This window comes from Onychomys torridus, chromosome 1 (assembly GCF_903995425.1).
Source record: "Onychomys torridus chromosome 1, mOncTor1.1, whole genome shotgun sequence".
In the NCBI taxonomy this organism is placed as follows: Eukaryota; Metazoa; Chordata; class Mammalia; order Rodentia; family Cricetidae; genus Onychomys; species Onychomys torridus.
In genome coordinates, this window is record NC_050443.1 from 80,626,568 (window position 1) to 80,641,789 (window position 15,222).

Consider the following 15,222-nt stretch of genomic DNA (forward strand, 5'->3'; position numbering starts at 1 on the left):
GAAACTGTGCTGTATCATGTGAGAGCAGTGTGAATGAGCTTGCAGGCTAGTCAAAGTTTGGGAAACTGAGGCTCAGAGGTGATAACTGAGGTCTGCCTGCCTCCGAACTGGAACAGTCACACATCTCACTGTGCCCAGGACAGCTCTGTTTGCGCCTATTGCCCCTAATAGTTATTAGTAGAGCCTTAAGTTTCTGGTTCACACTGTTAGTGTCGGGGTCACTCTAATCTTATTCACTTGGACTTGGGGTCCTCATATGTCCTCCAGCCCTGGGTACAAGGTCCCGTGATACTTCCTCTGACCTGCCAGGTCAGACTTGTTGGGCTCAGGACCCAGGCTGAGGTGCATCACCCCTATGCCGGGTGCCCTGTCCTATTGTAAATAGCATAATAATTAGAATTGTACCTTGGCTAGAGAAAGGACCGAGGGACAGCAAGGCTGGGGCGCAGCTTTGCCCTGCCAGGGCCTGTGGGCTGCATTTTGAGGTACAGAGGGTGCTTCCCTGGGTAGAAGTCAAAGGAGTGAGCAGAGGCCTGGAGGGGCCGTTCCTTAGCACTCCAGGCTGGGCTGAGGCCAGAGCAGCCATGGATTGGAGAATGGAACAACCTGGGGCTGTTTGTGAGGAGCAGACACCCAAGGGCTGCCTCAGGGGTGCTCCCCGGGCTCTGTTCTCGGTAGGGGATGCTGCCCCCTCCCCTGGGGATTTCCCACAAGCTGTGCCTTTCTGACCTCACTTCTCCTTTTCTGGCCCTGACTCAGCAGTACCAGATGCCCCATGCCAGGCAGTCTGGCTCTCATGGAGGTTTCTTGCTGCAAGTGTTAGGAGAGGCCCTGTTGTCTCCCCTCCTGGGACAGATGAGAAGGACAGAGGGCACCTGCAGGTAGCAAGCCTCAGGGCAGGCTTATGGAGCATCAGGACAGTGGTGGAGGTAGACAAGGTGAGGAGGGTTTGTGCTTGCCTGGTCCCGGAGGATGAGGAACAAGTGGGCACCCTGAAGCCACTCTCCACCCCTCAGATCCCATGAGGGAGGAGGCTGGCAATAGGGAGCCAGGCCCACTTAGACTTTGGCCTTGGAACTTTGGCCTTCCCCATAGTTCACATTCTGCTCTCAGCTGAACCCCAAGCGTGGCCTCCACAGCCCCTTCCTCCTGCTGTCTAGAAGGAACTATGATGGATATTTACTCATCCAGATGTCTAAGGACATCGCACTGATGATCCGGGGCCAGGCACCAGGTCACGCTGTGGGGCATGTTTGCATTTAGATGTTTAGTCATCATTTAATCGTTCATTTGCTTCCCTTGCAACCAGAACGGTCAGCTTGGGAGTCTGTCCACAGATTTTTCCTCCCGCCTGCCACCCACTTGTCTAGCATGCTCTTGTTGCCCCCCTCAGCCAAGCTCTTCACTCGGCTGTGGGGACCTCAAATCACGTTTTCCCTCCTGTGAAGAGACTCAGGGTCAACTCGGGGAGCAGCCTGGTGCGGTGCCCACTAGGAACATCATACTCTCGGTACCTCCTCCCCTTGGTATCAGCTCCCCGAGGGGTAGACAGGGTATAGAGAACAGCTTGCTACCAGGGTAGCAACAGGGGTCCTGACAGCCATCACGTCGTCACAGTCCACACAGCTGTCCAGCAGCCATTCTTTGTGACCCTTGCAGGTGGCAACCCAGAGATGAGAAATGGAGGACCAGAGTGGGCAGGTGACTCACAGGGAGCCAGCCTTGCTTAGAAACTTCTTGTTCCAAGGGGCTGGTGCACCTTCAAGGGGCCCCACAAGTGTGGGTGTTCTTAGTTGCGGGTCACTACACTTAGGAGCCTGTACACCGGAGGAGACAGAGTTTGCTGACAGTTTCTCCTGGTCTCCCTGCAATTCCCATGCAGGCGACTGTGGTGGTGCTGTGTGGGTAACTGGGCTGCTGGACCACCTCATGCAGGTCATGACTCCATGGGGAAGCTCCCCCCATCTGCATGGTTGTAGTACAAGCTATGTGGAAACAGCGCATTCCAAGAAGCATGTAGGCGTAGAGATGGGATTCTCTTAGCTTGGATGCTAGCAAAGTGTTGGCAGGAGGGACACACTTCGAAGAATACTCTTTGGGATGATTTTCATGTACAGGAGAGGACGGAAGGGTTAGGGAAACGGAAGGGTGTCTGGAGAGAAGTGGTGTAGACGCAGGGGTGTTCCTACAACAAGGAGCAGGGAGAGGGGCACTGGCCATCTTCCCAGACCTCCTTGCGATTATGGCAGTCACATGCTGCTATCTGTCGCTGGGAACACTGGAGAACAGACCAGGCCAAAGTAGTCAGGGTTTGGGAGGAAGCTGCTTGCTCTGTTGCCCTCTTTAGCCTTTGGCTGATGTGGACAGAGATAGTCGATGGGGCCAGGCCACCAGCCTCGACAGCCAGCTAGTCTTAACTGCTGGGCACTGAGGATCCTGTGTGTTGGTACGTGACCCAGTCCTTCAACCCCCCTGCCTGTGAAAACAGCACCTACTTCACAGAAGAGGAGACCCAGACCCTGAGTGGTTAGGCACTTAGCCCAGGACACACAGAAGTGAAGACGCCAAGGTGGGGGTTCGAACCCATGTCTAAAAGCTGGAGCCCTGGGGCCAGGTGACCAGCGTATTTGGGCCCAAGAAGGGCTGCCGAGTGAGCATGGTTGAGGCTGTGTGAGGCAGGTTGCAGTCTGGGTAGGGATGTGTTTGCCCAGGTGAACAGGGCCTCCCTCCGTGGGTCAGAACCCTGGCTGCTGCTGCACACTGACACAGGTGAACAGGGCCTCCCTCCGTGGGTCAGAACCCTGGCTGCTGCTGCACACTGACACCCGACTTTGTTCTGTTCTCAGCCTTCCCCCCAAAGAGGAGGTATTGCTGCCACAGGTGTTACCCCGTCCCCAACCAGAGCCTTCAGAGACCCTGTCCACCCTCCTGTCTGCCTTCCCCCAGGGGCCTCAGCAGCCTCTGTCTCCGGCTCCCTGCCCTCCTGAGATCCCTCCCAAGCCTCCTCGCCTGCTCCCAGAGTTTGGTGAGTGCTACAGGACAGTTGGGCTCTGGGTGGTCTCCTAGGATCAGCCCTGGAGAGCCTGCGTGCAGTGGGCATACTTGCTCTCTGCCTGGTGGCCAGCAGTCCCTTGTGGTCCCGAGCCTCCTCAGAGAGCACGCTCTTTCTCTCCTCCCTGTCTTCTGCTTGCCAAGCATGAGCATGGCTGACCCTTGGGGCAGAGTAAAGTTCCAGGTCTGAGTGCCGGGCTGCCACCGCTGGCTTGTCTTGATTCTTCTGGCCTTGTAGGCCTTGTTTGGACAGTCCCCACTCCTGTCTGCAGTTTGCTGCCTGGTCAGCCTCCTTGTGGTGGCCCTTCCTTTCCTCAGTATAAATAGCACTTCCTGTCTCCTGTGCCTTTCTTTTGAAAGTCAGGCTTGGGTAGGGGTGGGAACTAGCCTAGCCTAGCAGAGGCCTTTGTAAAACCAAGCCCTAGTGCCCCTCAGAGGAGGTCAAGCTCCTGGCTTCTGAGCCACCCCCCCCCCTTTTTTTTAACCAGACGACTCTGACTATGATGACATCCCAGAGGAGGGGCCGCGGGCCCCAGCCAGCGTGATGACCAAGGTAGGCAGGGTGAGTGGTTGGGGTTGTGGTGGCTGCCTGTGTTGTGGAGGGAGGGCTGGCTGATCCTTGGTCATAGAGACTCCAGGATCTCCCTGCCTAGCAGAGAGGGTACTTACCCCTTCCTGTTACTGTCTGACTGAATAGGAGTCAGCCCCACAACCTCATCCTGGGCTCTGAAGTTCTCTGCCAATGGCCTCCCTGGTCCTGGGTTGCTCTGGCTGGGTGTGTCTGGTCTGTGTTGTTGTGTCTTTGGGCATCTGTCCCTCTACTTCACTTCTTGTGTCCACATGTCCCTTTCCTCTTGGACATACACTGTGTCTCTCTCACGCGGAGTCTTTCCGTTCCCCTGTCTGTCTTTCTCCCTGCCCTAGATGAGTGTTTGCCACCAGGTCTCCTGACCCTGTCGCCCTGGTCCCTGTGTGGTTTCAGCTGCTGGGGGAGGGGTGCAGAAACAGAAGTAAAAGTGCTGAGCTGTGGGTTGAGAATGGGGTGGACGCGAGGGTGTGGCAGCAGGGGGGGGGTGTGATCTGGGGTTTGAAGGGAACACGTGACACTGAGTGGTCCTGGGGGTCCAGGAGGAGCCCTTGCCAAGCCGAGTCCCACGGGCCGTGCGGGTGGCTAGTCTGCTGAGCGAGGGGGAGGAGCTGTCTGGGGATGATGCCGAAGATGAGGATGACCATGCCTATGAGGGTATCCCCAAGTGAGTATCCCCCCATTCAGCTGCCCTCCTCTCCAAAGCCCAGCCTCGCCTGCTCTCCTGTCACAGCGGGAGCCTGAGAGAGTCCTCAGCCTCGCTGCCCTCTTCTCTTGTTCTAGTGGCGGGTGGCCCACCGGTGGCCTGAACCCACCCTTCCGCAGCCTTATCCCCGATCTCCCACCGCACCCCATGGATGAGCTGCCTGGGGGCTCCACCCCCATCACTCCGGTCATCAAGGCTGGCTGGCTGGACAAGAACCCACCACAGGGGTGAGTAGGGTCTGCCAGCACCTCCTAGTATCTGCGTGGGGACAGGGCATGCTCCAGAATACTGGTGTCGTGGATCCACAAATCAGAGGGGTCCAAGATTATTGGAGCAATTTTCCCTCCGCACAGGTTAACCATTGGTAACTACTGGATGATCTAGGTGCTAGGAAAGGGGGACTGGGTGTAATGGTGGGACCTTCCTCCTCAGTCCCAGTCTTTGCTGACCCCTGCCTCTGCCTGGTCAGGTCTTATATCTATCAGAAGCGATGGGTGAGACTGGATGCTGACTACCTGCGATACTTTGACAGTAACAAGGTGAGGGCTCCGTCAGTCCCCTACTTGACCCTCGCTCCTGCTTAGGCCTAGGTTGAACCCCGATATTGCTTCAGGCCTAGTCCTCAGTGGGGTCCTGGGCTGTGGGCTGGCTGAAGGCAGTGATCAGGGCCACCTGCAGAACATAGGCTTACAGCCATCATTTCAGTGGAGCTGGGCAAGGGGCTCTGGGGTTCCTGCTCTGAAATGCAGCTCTTCTGTCCCCCAGGATGCCTACTCTAAGCGCTTTGTCCCTGTAGCCGGCATCTGCCGGGTAGCTGCTATCGGAGACCAGAAGTTTGAAGTGATCACAAACAATCGGACCTTCGCCTTCCGGGCAGAGAGCGATGGTGGGAATTTAGGAGTGTGTGCGTGTGTGTGTGTGTGTGTGTGTGTGTGTGTGTGTGTGTGTGAAGGACTGGAAGTTTGGTCACATTGTGGAGAGTGGGAGGGGAATAATGTATGTCTGCTCCCTAACACGTCATACCCAGGGAGGCATCACACACACACAACACACACACTCACACACATGCACACACACACACACACACACACACACACACACACACACACACACTCCCTGGTCTGGGGGAGGAGAAGGAAGGAGATAGTGACTGTAGCCAGCTCCTTCGAGACACTCGGCAGCTCCACAGAGCCACACATCAGCATGGACAGGGGATGCAGGCTCTAACAGTTGGGGTGACTTGCCCAGTGTAAGCCAGACAAGATGGCACCGAGGCCTAGGTTGTCCAAGCTAGAGAAGTCTAGAAAAGTGACAGAGCAAACCAGTGGGCTTCCTAGCGAGGTGGTTTCTGGGGAGCCTAGAGCCAGGAGGTCCCAGGGGTCCCTGTCAGCCGAGTTCAAATGTCACTCTCGCCCTTTTGCAGTGGAGCGGAATGAGTGGATGCAGGCTTTGCAGCAGGCAGTGGCTGAGCAGCGAGCCCGTGCTCGGCTCTCTAGTGCTTCTGTGTTGGGAGTTCGAGGTACTGAGCAGCCTGACCGCGCTGGCAGCCTGGAGCTACGAGGCTTCAAGAATAAGCTTTATGTGGCAGTGGTTGGGGACAAAGTACAACTCTATAAGAATCTGGAGGTATGAAGGACTCCACCAGGCCTCTGAGCAATCCTTGCTCTGTGCTCATCACGGTTCTCTTCCCTGCCGCTCTCCTGTCCGTCTGGTCCCTCCCTGGTCTTGCTAGGACCCAAACCCAGTGCCATTCCTGCATGCCCCCTCTTCCTGCCCCTCTTCCCTCTTGTCTGCCCGTGCCTCTCCTCCATCCATCTCCCGAGCGCCACCCTCCCCTCCTGTCCCACTCAGCTCCTCTGCCACCACCACCCTCCCCCCAGCTGCTCTAGTCCAGGCGTCTGTCCTGCTCAGTCCCTTCCTCCTTCCCGGGCTCTTTCCCTGTTCCCCGTCCTGGACCATTCTCAGCCTTGCCTCCCTCACTCCCTTTCCATCAGGAGTTCCAGCTGGGCATCGGTATCACCTTCATCGACATGAATGTGGGCAATGTGAAGGAAGTGGACCGGCGCAGCTTTGACCTCACGACCCCCTACCGCATCTTCAGGTGAGCCCCTGCCCCACCTCTGGCTCACCCACCTCCTCTTGGTATTTTCTTTTCCCTCCCTTCCAGCCCTATGCCCTGGAGCAGGTCTGCTTTGTCACCCACCTGTCAGAAGTCTTTGCCCGTTTCCGTCTGGCCAGTTCTGTTCTTTCTGCCCACTACACTGTTCACGAGGTGTCCCGCCAGTGCCTGCCACCCTGTCTCTCCCTGGGTTGTCTGGGTTGCTCTGTAGTACCGCCCGGCCATCCTCCACCCCAAGCCCGTGGGTTCTCCAGCAGAACCTGCTTATGCTCAAAGCTTGTGTGTCCGTTAACTCCTGGGACGTCTCCCTCATGGCCCTTCTCTGCCTCATGTAGCCCGTCACCGTCTACCTCTTTTGCACTCTGCTTTGGCTGTCCCCTCTCTCTGTCTGTCACCATCCTGGCTAAAGCCTGGCAGACCCTCTGGTATCTGACTCATGACTCTTGGATTGTTGGGCTTGGCGGCTTCACTCTGTCCATAGTGATAGCAGGGTAAGTGACCTTTGACCTCAAGAGTGAGGTTGGTGTTTGTCTGTTTCTTACATTTGAAATATCGTGTGTCATCGGCCCTGTAATTCTTTGGCATTATCCTTAGTGACAGCAACAGCTGCCACCAGCCACTTTGGGGTTTCCCTTTCTGTCTGTTGCAGAGGCTGCTCCCCTGGCTCCTGTCACTGTCACCTATCCTAATGAGGACGATAGATAGTCAGCAGAAAGGGCCTCCACCACTTGGGCCTACAGGCCTTGGTGCAGTGGACTGAGATGCTCGTTGCTTCTCTGAGGCCCTGGACACTTTTTGAGTTCCTCTACTGGCTACCATGGGGGAGGCTGTATTCAGCCCCCTCCCAAAGAGGTGCTCACGGACATTACCCCTCCAGCAGCGATGCCTTCCTTGACTATGCTGATGGTTATAAGTGGTGTGGACTCTTAGGCACTTCAGTGTGACTTGCAGTTAGTTGGTGGTGACGGCAGCAGCGGCAGCAAAGGGCCAGAGGGAGTTTTGTTTATTTTGTTGGGTTTGTTTGAGACCAGGTTTCTCTGTGTAGCTGTGCCTGTCCTGGAACTCACTCTGTAGACCAGGCTGGCCTTGAACCCAGTGATCCACCTGCCTCTGCCTCCTGAGTGCTGGGATTAAAGGCGTGCACCACCACCACTGCCCGGCTTCGGAGGGAGCTTTTGTAGGAAGGCAGACAGTTCTGCATTTTTGTCCAGATAGAACTTCCCACCTTGAAGAGCAGAAGGCTGTGGCAGGGCCACAGGGATCCCTGTGTGTCAAACTGACAAGAGTTCTGTTCTGTTCTTTTCTTTTCTCTTCTCTCCTCCCCTCTCCTTTCCTCTTCCTCTTCTTCTTCTCTCTCTCTTCTTCTCCTCCTTTTCTTCTTCTTCCTCTTCTTTTTTTGGAGTCAGGGTCTCTCTACATAGCTGTAGATGAATTTCTAAATGGTCTTATTAAATAAAAAAACACGGAGCCAGATATAGGGGTGAAAACCTGAGAGATCAGGGAAATAGGGAAAGCCGCAGCTAACCTAACCTCACCAACTCTGCAGCTTCCAAATGAGAGTGACTTCCTGTCTACCCATGCCTATATGCCTTGCTGTTCTGCCATCTGATTTGCTCTCTCTGTCCAGCTACATCACTTCCTCTTCCTGCCCAGTTCTGTCACTTCCTGTCTGCACAGACCTCCAGACCTCCATGTTTAACTAGTATTGGAATTTAAGGTGTGTGCCACCACACCTGTTTCCAGTGTGGCCTTGAACTCACAGAGATCCAGACACATCCCTGGCTGCCAAGTGATAGGATTAAAGGCATGTGCTACCATTGTCTGACTTCTTTGTTTACTTATAATGGCTGGCCTTTCCCTCTGATCTCCAGGCAACCTTTATTTATTAAGGCACAAATAAAATATCACCACACATAGCCCCAGCTGTTCTGGAATGCACTATGTAGGCCAAGCTGGCCTTGAACTCACAGAGATCCACTCTGCCTCTACTGGAATTAAAGGCGTGCGCCACCACACTGGACCCCGGTGGAGTTCTTTCTGGGATGGAGTCACAGCTGGGGCTGGGATGGGAAGGAGGTTGTAGGTGGAGATGGCACACTTTGTTCTGTCTGCCCGCCCATAAGCACCCTCAATTGGTGCTCTGCTACTCTAGGCTACCTTGTGCCTGCTCTGCCTGCCCCAGTCTATCTCCCACTGTCTTCTCTGCCCGTCTGCACCCCTCCCACCCCCCCCCCCCACCCCCCCGTCCTCTGCCTGTGTGCCGTCCTGCCTGCTCTCTCCTAAACATCTGCCGCTTCATCCCCTGGCTCAGCCCTTCTTTCTGTCTCCACCTCTTCCCGATTCCCTCTTTCATCCCAGGTTCTTGCGGTTCCTTGGTTCATACTTTCCCAGCAGTCCCAAGATGATCTCTTTCTGACCCAGAGCTCTCCAAGCCACGCCTCCTCACACTGACCCTCCAGCCCTCCAGGCCCTTTCCCACCAGTTCTCCTACTTCTGTGTCCCCAGCTTCTCAGCTGATTCAGAGTCAGAAAAGGAGCAGTGGCTGGAGGCCATGCAGGGCGCCATCGCAGAGGCCCTGTCTACCTCAGAGGTGGCCGAGCGCATCTGGGCTGCAGCCCCCAACAGGTTCTGTGCTGACTGTGGAGCTTCCCAGCCTGACTGGGCCTCCATCAATCTCTGCGTTGTCATCTGCAAGAGCTGTGCAGGTGGGTGTGTGTGTGTGTGTGTGTGTGCAGCAGGCTGGCCACTGGACCACAGGCGGCCTATTCGGCTGGTCCTGGAACCCTTATTCCTAACACTGCTTCGGCACTACCGGCTGTTCTTCTGGGAGTGACTTTGGTCCTCAGCTCATGGTTATTCTCTCCCCAGGGGGATGGGGACAGACAAAGTAAGGAAAAAGCATTTTTTTTTAGGGCTACAAGTAAGTAGCCTGGCAAGTAAGTGAGCTTAGATTGGAGCCCAGGCTGTTGGAATCTGGTGCCCCTGTCACGTCAGAAACATGCAGGAGGCCAGGCCCACCAAGGGTTCTTCATGCTGTGAGAGGAACCAGTGTTTTGTCCAGAGGGGATATAAGGCAGGGGGCCCAGGGGCTTGGTCAGCTCTGTGGGCCAGACTCTGGCTCATAGGCAGAAGCTGAGATTGGAGATCTGAGGGGGTGCTGCTGCGCCATCCAGCAGCAGGAGAGGAAGAGCCGAGAGCCTTCTAGGGTGGTTTGAAAGTTACATATGAAGGTCTCCATGATACACTGCTGAGGAGGGTGGGGATGGAAGATGGTGGGGCCCAAGGTGTATTCATCTGCTGACTGCTCACTGCATGCTGGGCATCGGATTATCCTGAGAGCTGACAGTGCCCAGGTGGTGGTTTAGCATGGCCGCAGGGGTGAGGTGGACTTTGATGTGGGAATTCAGGAGGAAGGACAGATCTGGGTGAGTCAGTGAACTCGGGAAGAACCCTAGGCCTGTGGGACTTTAGGGCAGATGTCAGGCCCTGGGGCCATGAGGTCCGAGTGCAAAGAGACAGCTTCGCTGGTGATCTTGTAAGGAAAGCATCGGTTCGTGGAGCTAATACAGGCCGACTATGTGGACGTGGTCCTCTATGGAAGATGGTGCATGGATGCAGGGCTAGGGCTTGAGCCAAGCAATGACGGGTATTTCTAACGTCCCTCACTCACTTCCCCTGTCCTGGGTCCCTCCTGGGACCTGTACCTGACAAGCTTCGCTTCTCTAGCTCCAACTTTAGGCTTTGCTTTCATTCTGCTGACATTTATCAAATGCTTATTGTGTACCGGGGTTTGTTCTGGGCACTGAAGACAGAAACCGAAAGCCAGATCGGGATCCTGTTCCTATGCAGCTGCATTGTAGTGGCGGAGGTGGGTGGGTGTGGGTGGGGGAGTGGGGTGGAAAACACAGGAGCCAGTAGAAGTATTGGGATTGCAAGAAGTGGGAAGAGAAGGTGCCATTGTTTGGGACATCTCCGAGGAGGTGACATGTCAGCGGAGACCTGAGTGACCAGAAGGCGTGCCCATGTGGGGAGAAGGGAAGAGAATTGAGGCAGGAAGTTAGGGATGGGGGGGGGCGGCAGATAGGCTTTTTTTTTTTTTTTTTTTTTTTTTTTTTTGAGCTGAGGATCGAACCCAGGGCCTTGCACTTGCTAGGCAAGCACTCTACCACTGATCTAAATCCCCAACCCCGAGATAAGCTTTTATATCTACTACTGGGACAGCTGGTGGTATGGGGAAGGGATTTGCACCCCAGAGCACTCAGTCGGTAGGGAAAGCGGCCTGGAGGGTCCACTGTGACTGGAGGGAGCCCTGGTAAGGTGTGAGCGATGGGTATGCGACCAGATTCTGGAGCCATGCCACATGGAGTTGCAGACTAGCTCTTGGCCTGCCTGAGGAGCACTGGCGATGGCTGAGTGCTCAAGGGAAGGCTTGCACCCAAGGAACTGTATCTGGTCCTCATCACAGGGGAGCACCGTGGCCTGGGGGCTGGAGTGTCCAAGGTGCGGAGCCTGAAGATGGACAGGAAGGTGTGGACAGAAACACTCATCCAGGTGGGCATGCCCTGCTTGTCACCTTCGCTTGGGGTTCCCCTCTCAACCGCTGCCCTCCATCCCCCATCTCTCTGACCTCAGAACTTTGGAGCGAGGGGACCTCTGGATAATGTAGTGGGTGGCGATTTTGGAAAAGCCTATTTTTGGCAAAATCAGCAAACTGGCTAGTGTAGTAAGAATGTTTTTACAGTTTTAAAGGGTTGTAAAAAAAGATTGGACAGAGATTGTATGTGTTCCATAAAACCTAAACTACTTATTATTTGACCTTTTAGAGAATTGCCGACCCCTGATATAGTTCAGCTGTTTGTCCTGATGTGGAAACTGAAGCCCAGGATTGGGCTGTTATGTGCCTAAGGTTACCCAACTACTGCACGTTGACCACCCAGCCTGCTTCTTTCCACCCCATGCCCTAGCTGAGCTGGGCTCTTCTCCACTGTGCACACACACCCCTCAGCCCCTCTGAGCTTTCACGGCATCCGAATTCTGTGCATAGTGTGAATATGATGCATGATTTGAGGCTCACATGTGTACATATATTTATGCCTATGCATTTAAACTTCTCCGGAGCCTGTGTATGTGATCGTTGTTATGGGGAACTTGAGGCAGGAGGCTAGACCCAGGAATCTGCCCCCTCCCCGACCAGGGCCTTACTGCTAAGTTGGGGACTTTATAGCATATCAATTTCATATGCCCACACTATGGGTTTGGGATACCAATACAGAGAATATTGCTTTTGTTAATGAATTGTCTTTCAGAATACTCCTGAGTTAGGATTAGAATACCCAGGATACAGATGAGTACACTGAGGCCCAGGGGGTGTCTTTGCTTTTTCCACCACCGTGACTCCAGCACTCTGAACAAGTGGGCTGGGGAGCCGAGGCAATGCCTGTGATAGGGTGAATGTAGAACCGAAGGGGGAAATGACCCTGCCCCTAATGATGCCCTCCTTCACTTCCTGGAAATGGCCACCTTCTCTCATCCAGAGAGGAATGTCGGGGACAGATAGACCCAACGTCCCTGCCTACCCTATTGGCTGACAGGTTAGACACCACCCCTCACTGAGACAGTCTCAGGAATGCGGAGTTCCAGATGTGGGGCTGGGCAAGACAACAGCGAGGCCCCCAGAGACCAGGCCTCCAACATTCACCTATCAGACTGTCTGAGACTATCTGGGCTGAGAGCCCAGGGTCTCGAGCAAGAGCACCATGGCCACCAGCAGACCTAGCCGCTCCAGTCCTCCCGTCCCCCTTGGGGAAAACGGGTGTGTGGTCTGATCATCTCAGGACCTCTTATCGTCAGCTGCCCCTCTCCCCTCTTGTCCATACCCACAGCTCTTCTTGCAGCTGGGCAATGGCCCTGGGAACCACTTCTGGGCTGCCAACGTGCCCCCTAGTGAGGCCCTGCAGCCCAGCAGCAGCCCTGGTGCCAGGCGATACCACCTGGAGGCCAAGTACAGAGAGGGCAAGTACCGCCGTTACCACCCACTCTTTGGCAACCAAGAGGAGCTGGACAAGGTCAGCACCCCAAGCCTCTGGGGTTCTTGAGCCTTCTTGACCCTGCACTGTCAGGGACCCGTGAACTTATCCCTTTCTTTCTTTGTCCCCGATCCTCTGTCCCAAGCCATCTCTTCCGTCAGCTTAGAGGGCTGTGAACATACGGGGAAACTGAGACCCGGAGGGCAGCAGGGCCTGCACACGGAACGCTGGGACAATGCAGGGGGGAGTCAGGCTTGGGTCTTGGTCCAGCGCCATGTCCTCAGCATCTGGCTGCCTCCTCCTGATTCCTCTGTCTCCCGCACCCTGTCCTGTTCCTTCAGAATCCTGCCAAAAGGAGTGAACTTGATGGGGATGCTATTTCCTGTCGGGCTCATGAAAAACAGCTGGACTGCTCTGACCCACCCCATCCACACCCCATTCTAGATGAGGCCCCATTTGGGCCCCAGACCCCAGAAGATTGGGAACCAAGTCTGGACCCTGATCTGGCTCAGCCTGAGTGGGAGACAGCTCTCTTGGAGGCAGCAGGGTGGCATTTGTGACCTAGGGGTGGCCTTCAGCTCTTCCTCCAAGCAGCCCTATCCAGGCAGGCTGAGTCTAGCTCCCAGAGCTCTGTGGAAGCTAGGCCTCCATCTCCCTAGGTCCTAGGCGTCCAGCCCCCAGTTCAGCCCAGCCCAGTCTGGCCTACAAGCCAGAAGGGTGGTGGCTCATTGGTTGGGAGGGCTGGGCAGGCAGTGAGGAATTCAAATGTGGGAGGAATTAGCTATAACCCTTAGCCCCGCCCTCTGCCCCCGCTGCAAGGCAGAGGAGCCTGAGATCCTCCAGGGGCTCTTTGCAGCCTGACCAGCAAGCAGCTGTGTCCCAGGACCCACAGGGTGAGGCCCTGTGGCTAGGACCCCAGCCTCAGCTGGGTAGCCTCTGCCCAGCCTCCCTGGCTTGCCTTCTCCTCTCCTTTTTCTGACTCGCATATCTTTTTTCCCCTTCTCTTCTGGCTTCCCTAAGTCCTGGTCTCTTTCAATCTGAGGATGGTCCACCCAGATTTGGGTGACTCCTTCCTCTCCCCTCCTCCCTTCTTGCATGCTCCCATCCCTACGCCTCCACTTCCCCCCCTCCCTGTTTGAACTGACCCTCCCCTCTCCTCTAGGCCCTGTGTGCTGCAGTGACTACCACTGACCTGGCTGAGACCCAGGCACTCCTGGGCTGTGGGGCTGGGGTCAGCTGCTTCTCAGGGGACCCGGCAGCTCCCACACCCCTGGCTCTCGCTGAGCAGGCTGGACAGACGCTGCAGATGGAGTTTCTACGGAATAACCAGAGCACAGGTGAGTGGCCAGTGACTCTGTCCTCTGCTGGCAGGGTCTGGCATTTTAGAGGAGTTTACAGGGGTGTCAGCAGAAACTGTGCCCCAGCTGAGAACCTAGATTTGCAGGCCACTCCCAAGCTGTGATTGAAGCTCCTTGGTGGTCCCTCGGTCAGAGTGTTTGGGGTGTGTTTGGGGTTTATGGATCAGTGGACACTTATGCTTTCTGTGAGTGTCCTTTTGTGTCTGTGTCTCTGGGACTATTTATCTGTGTGCTCTGTCCTGACTTACAATGTGGGTCTGTAGGGGTATCTGTTCCAGGATGAATCTTAGAGCTTCCTAGGTTCTCTTTCCTCATGCTGGGAGTGTTAAGGCTTTGGGGTTTGTGTACGTGGGTCTGTGTTGCCGTGGAGGAGGGTGTTGCCATGTGTGTGTGACCTACACAGCAGCCTTGTCTGTCGTCTGTCTACTCAGTCTGGGTGGAGTTTCATCACAGACCTGGGTTGGGTCCCATTTGGCTCCCATTCTTGGGAGGGGGGTGAAGAGGGGGTTGCTAGGGTGAATGGCGTTGGTTATGGCCCAGACCTGGTCTCTTGAGGCAACATCCTAAGGCTGAGGGTGGGGCTCAGCGGCTGGGGCTCTGGGCTTTGGGCCACGGGTGGGTGGGGCATGCTGGGTTGGAGAGAGCCCAGGTGTCTAGGGAGGGGCAAGAGACCACCCAGCTGGGTTGGGCTAGGGAGCAGGACCCTCCATGCTGGCCACTGGAGCCAGGCTACCTCACTGGCCTTTGTGCTGTCTGGGACAAACCTCTCTCTAGGGAATGTTATTGAGTTGGCCCAAAGCCCCCCATTCCAGTATGCTTGGCTCTATGTCTCTAACAGGGAGTGTGGGGTGGGCTTGGGAGTCAGTGAGACTTCCTGAGGTGGGAAGGACTGGAGCTGAGCCCTGAGAATGGAGTGACAGTCCCATCTGTGGGCAGAGGTGGAGATGTGGCTTTGGCAGAAGGAGCCCGAGGGTGCTGGTAGGGAGCTGAGGAAGCAGGCCTGTGGCCGGAACATGAGCCGAGGTACCTTGCTTGCTTCAGAGGACACCTCCTGGATACCCAGCATGACTCTACCACCATTCTTTCTTCCACTCCACAGAGGTCCCTCGGCTGGACTCAGGGAAGCCCTTGGAAAAGCACTACTCCGTTATCTTGCCAACTGTGAGCCACAGTGGTTTCCTGTACAAAACTGCTTCTGCCGGCAAGCCTCTACAGGACCGCCGTGCCCGGGAAGGTGAGTGCTGCACATACCCATCCAGGCCCATGGTGTGTGAGCCTGGCTGCAGGCCCGGAAACTAGGGTTGGCTCTGCTGGTGGACCCGAGGGTGCAAGGGGACTCTGGTGTAGTTGTTGTTGTTTTTTCTTTTACTCTTTGG

At 55.6% G+C, this 15,222-nt stretch overlaps 1 protein-coding gene across 5 annotated transcripts in view; it reads left to right on the forward strand.

The window, feature by feature from the left end:
* The window catches only part of Arap1 (ArfGAP with RhoGAP domain, ankyrin repeat and PH domain 1), a 59,613-nt gene that overhangs the window by 32,216 nt on the left and 12,175 nt on the right, over nucleotides 1-15,222 (forward strand). For 3 of the 5 annotated variants that reach the window (XM_036189999.1, XM_036190020.1, XM_036190006.1), the window contains exons 4-16: nucleotides 2,847-3,025; nucleotides 3,540-3,613; nucleotides 4,180-4,304; nucleotides 4,421-4,570; nucleotides 4,813-4,882; nucleotides 5,109-5,229; nucleotides 5,767-5,969; nucleotides 6,338-6,444; nucleotides 8,968-9,167; nucleotides 10,928-11,013; nucleotides 12,345-12,527; nucleotides 13,651-13,825; nucleotides 14,946-15,080. In XM_036189999.1, the coding sequence (XP_036045892.1) occupies nucleotides 2,847-3,025; nucleotides 3,540-3,613; nucleotides 4,180-4,304; nucleotides 4,421-4,570; nucleotides 4,813-4,882; nucleotides 5,109-5,229; nucleotides 5,767-5,969; nucleotides 6,338-6,444; nucleotides 8,968-9,167; nucleotides 10,928-11,013; nucleotides 12,345-12,527; nucleotides 13,651-13,825; nucleotides 14,946-15,080 (1,808 nt within the window). The remainder of the gene's footprint in view (nucleotides 1-2,846; nucleotides 3,026-3,539; nucleotides 3,614-4,179; nucleotides 4,305-4,420; nucleotides 4,571-4,812; nucleotides 4,883-5,108; nucleotides 5,230-5,766; nucleotides 5,970-6,337; nucleotides 6,445-8,967; nucleotides 9,168-10,927; nucleotides 11,014-12,344; nucleotides 12,528-13,650; nucleotides 13,826-14,945; nucleotides 15,081-15,222) is intronic. The other 2 variants (XM_036190010.1, XM_036190030.1) reach the window with 1 other exon arrangement.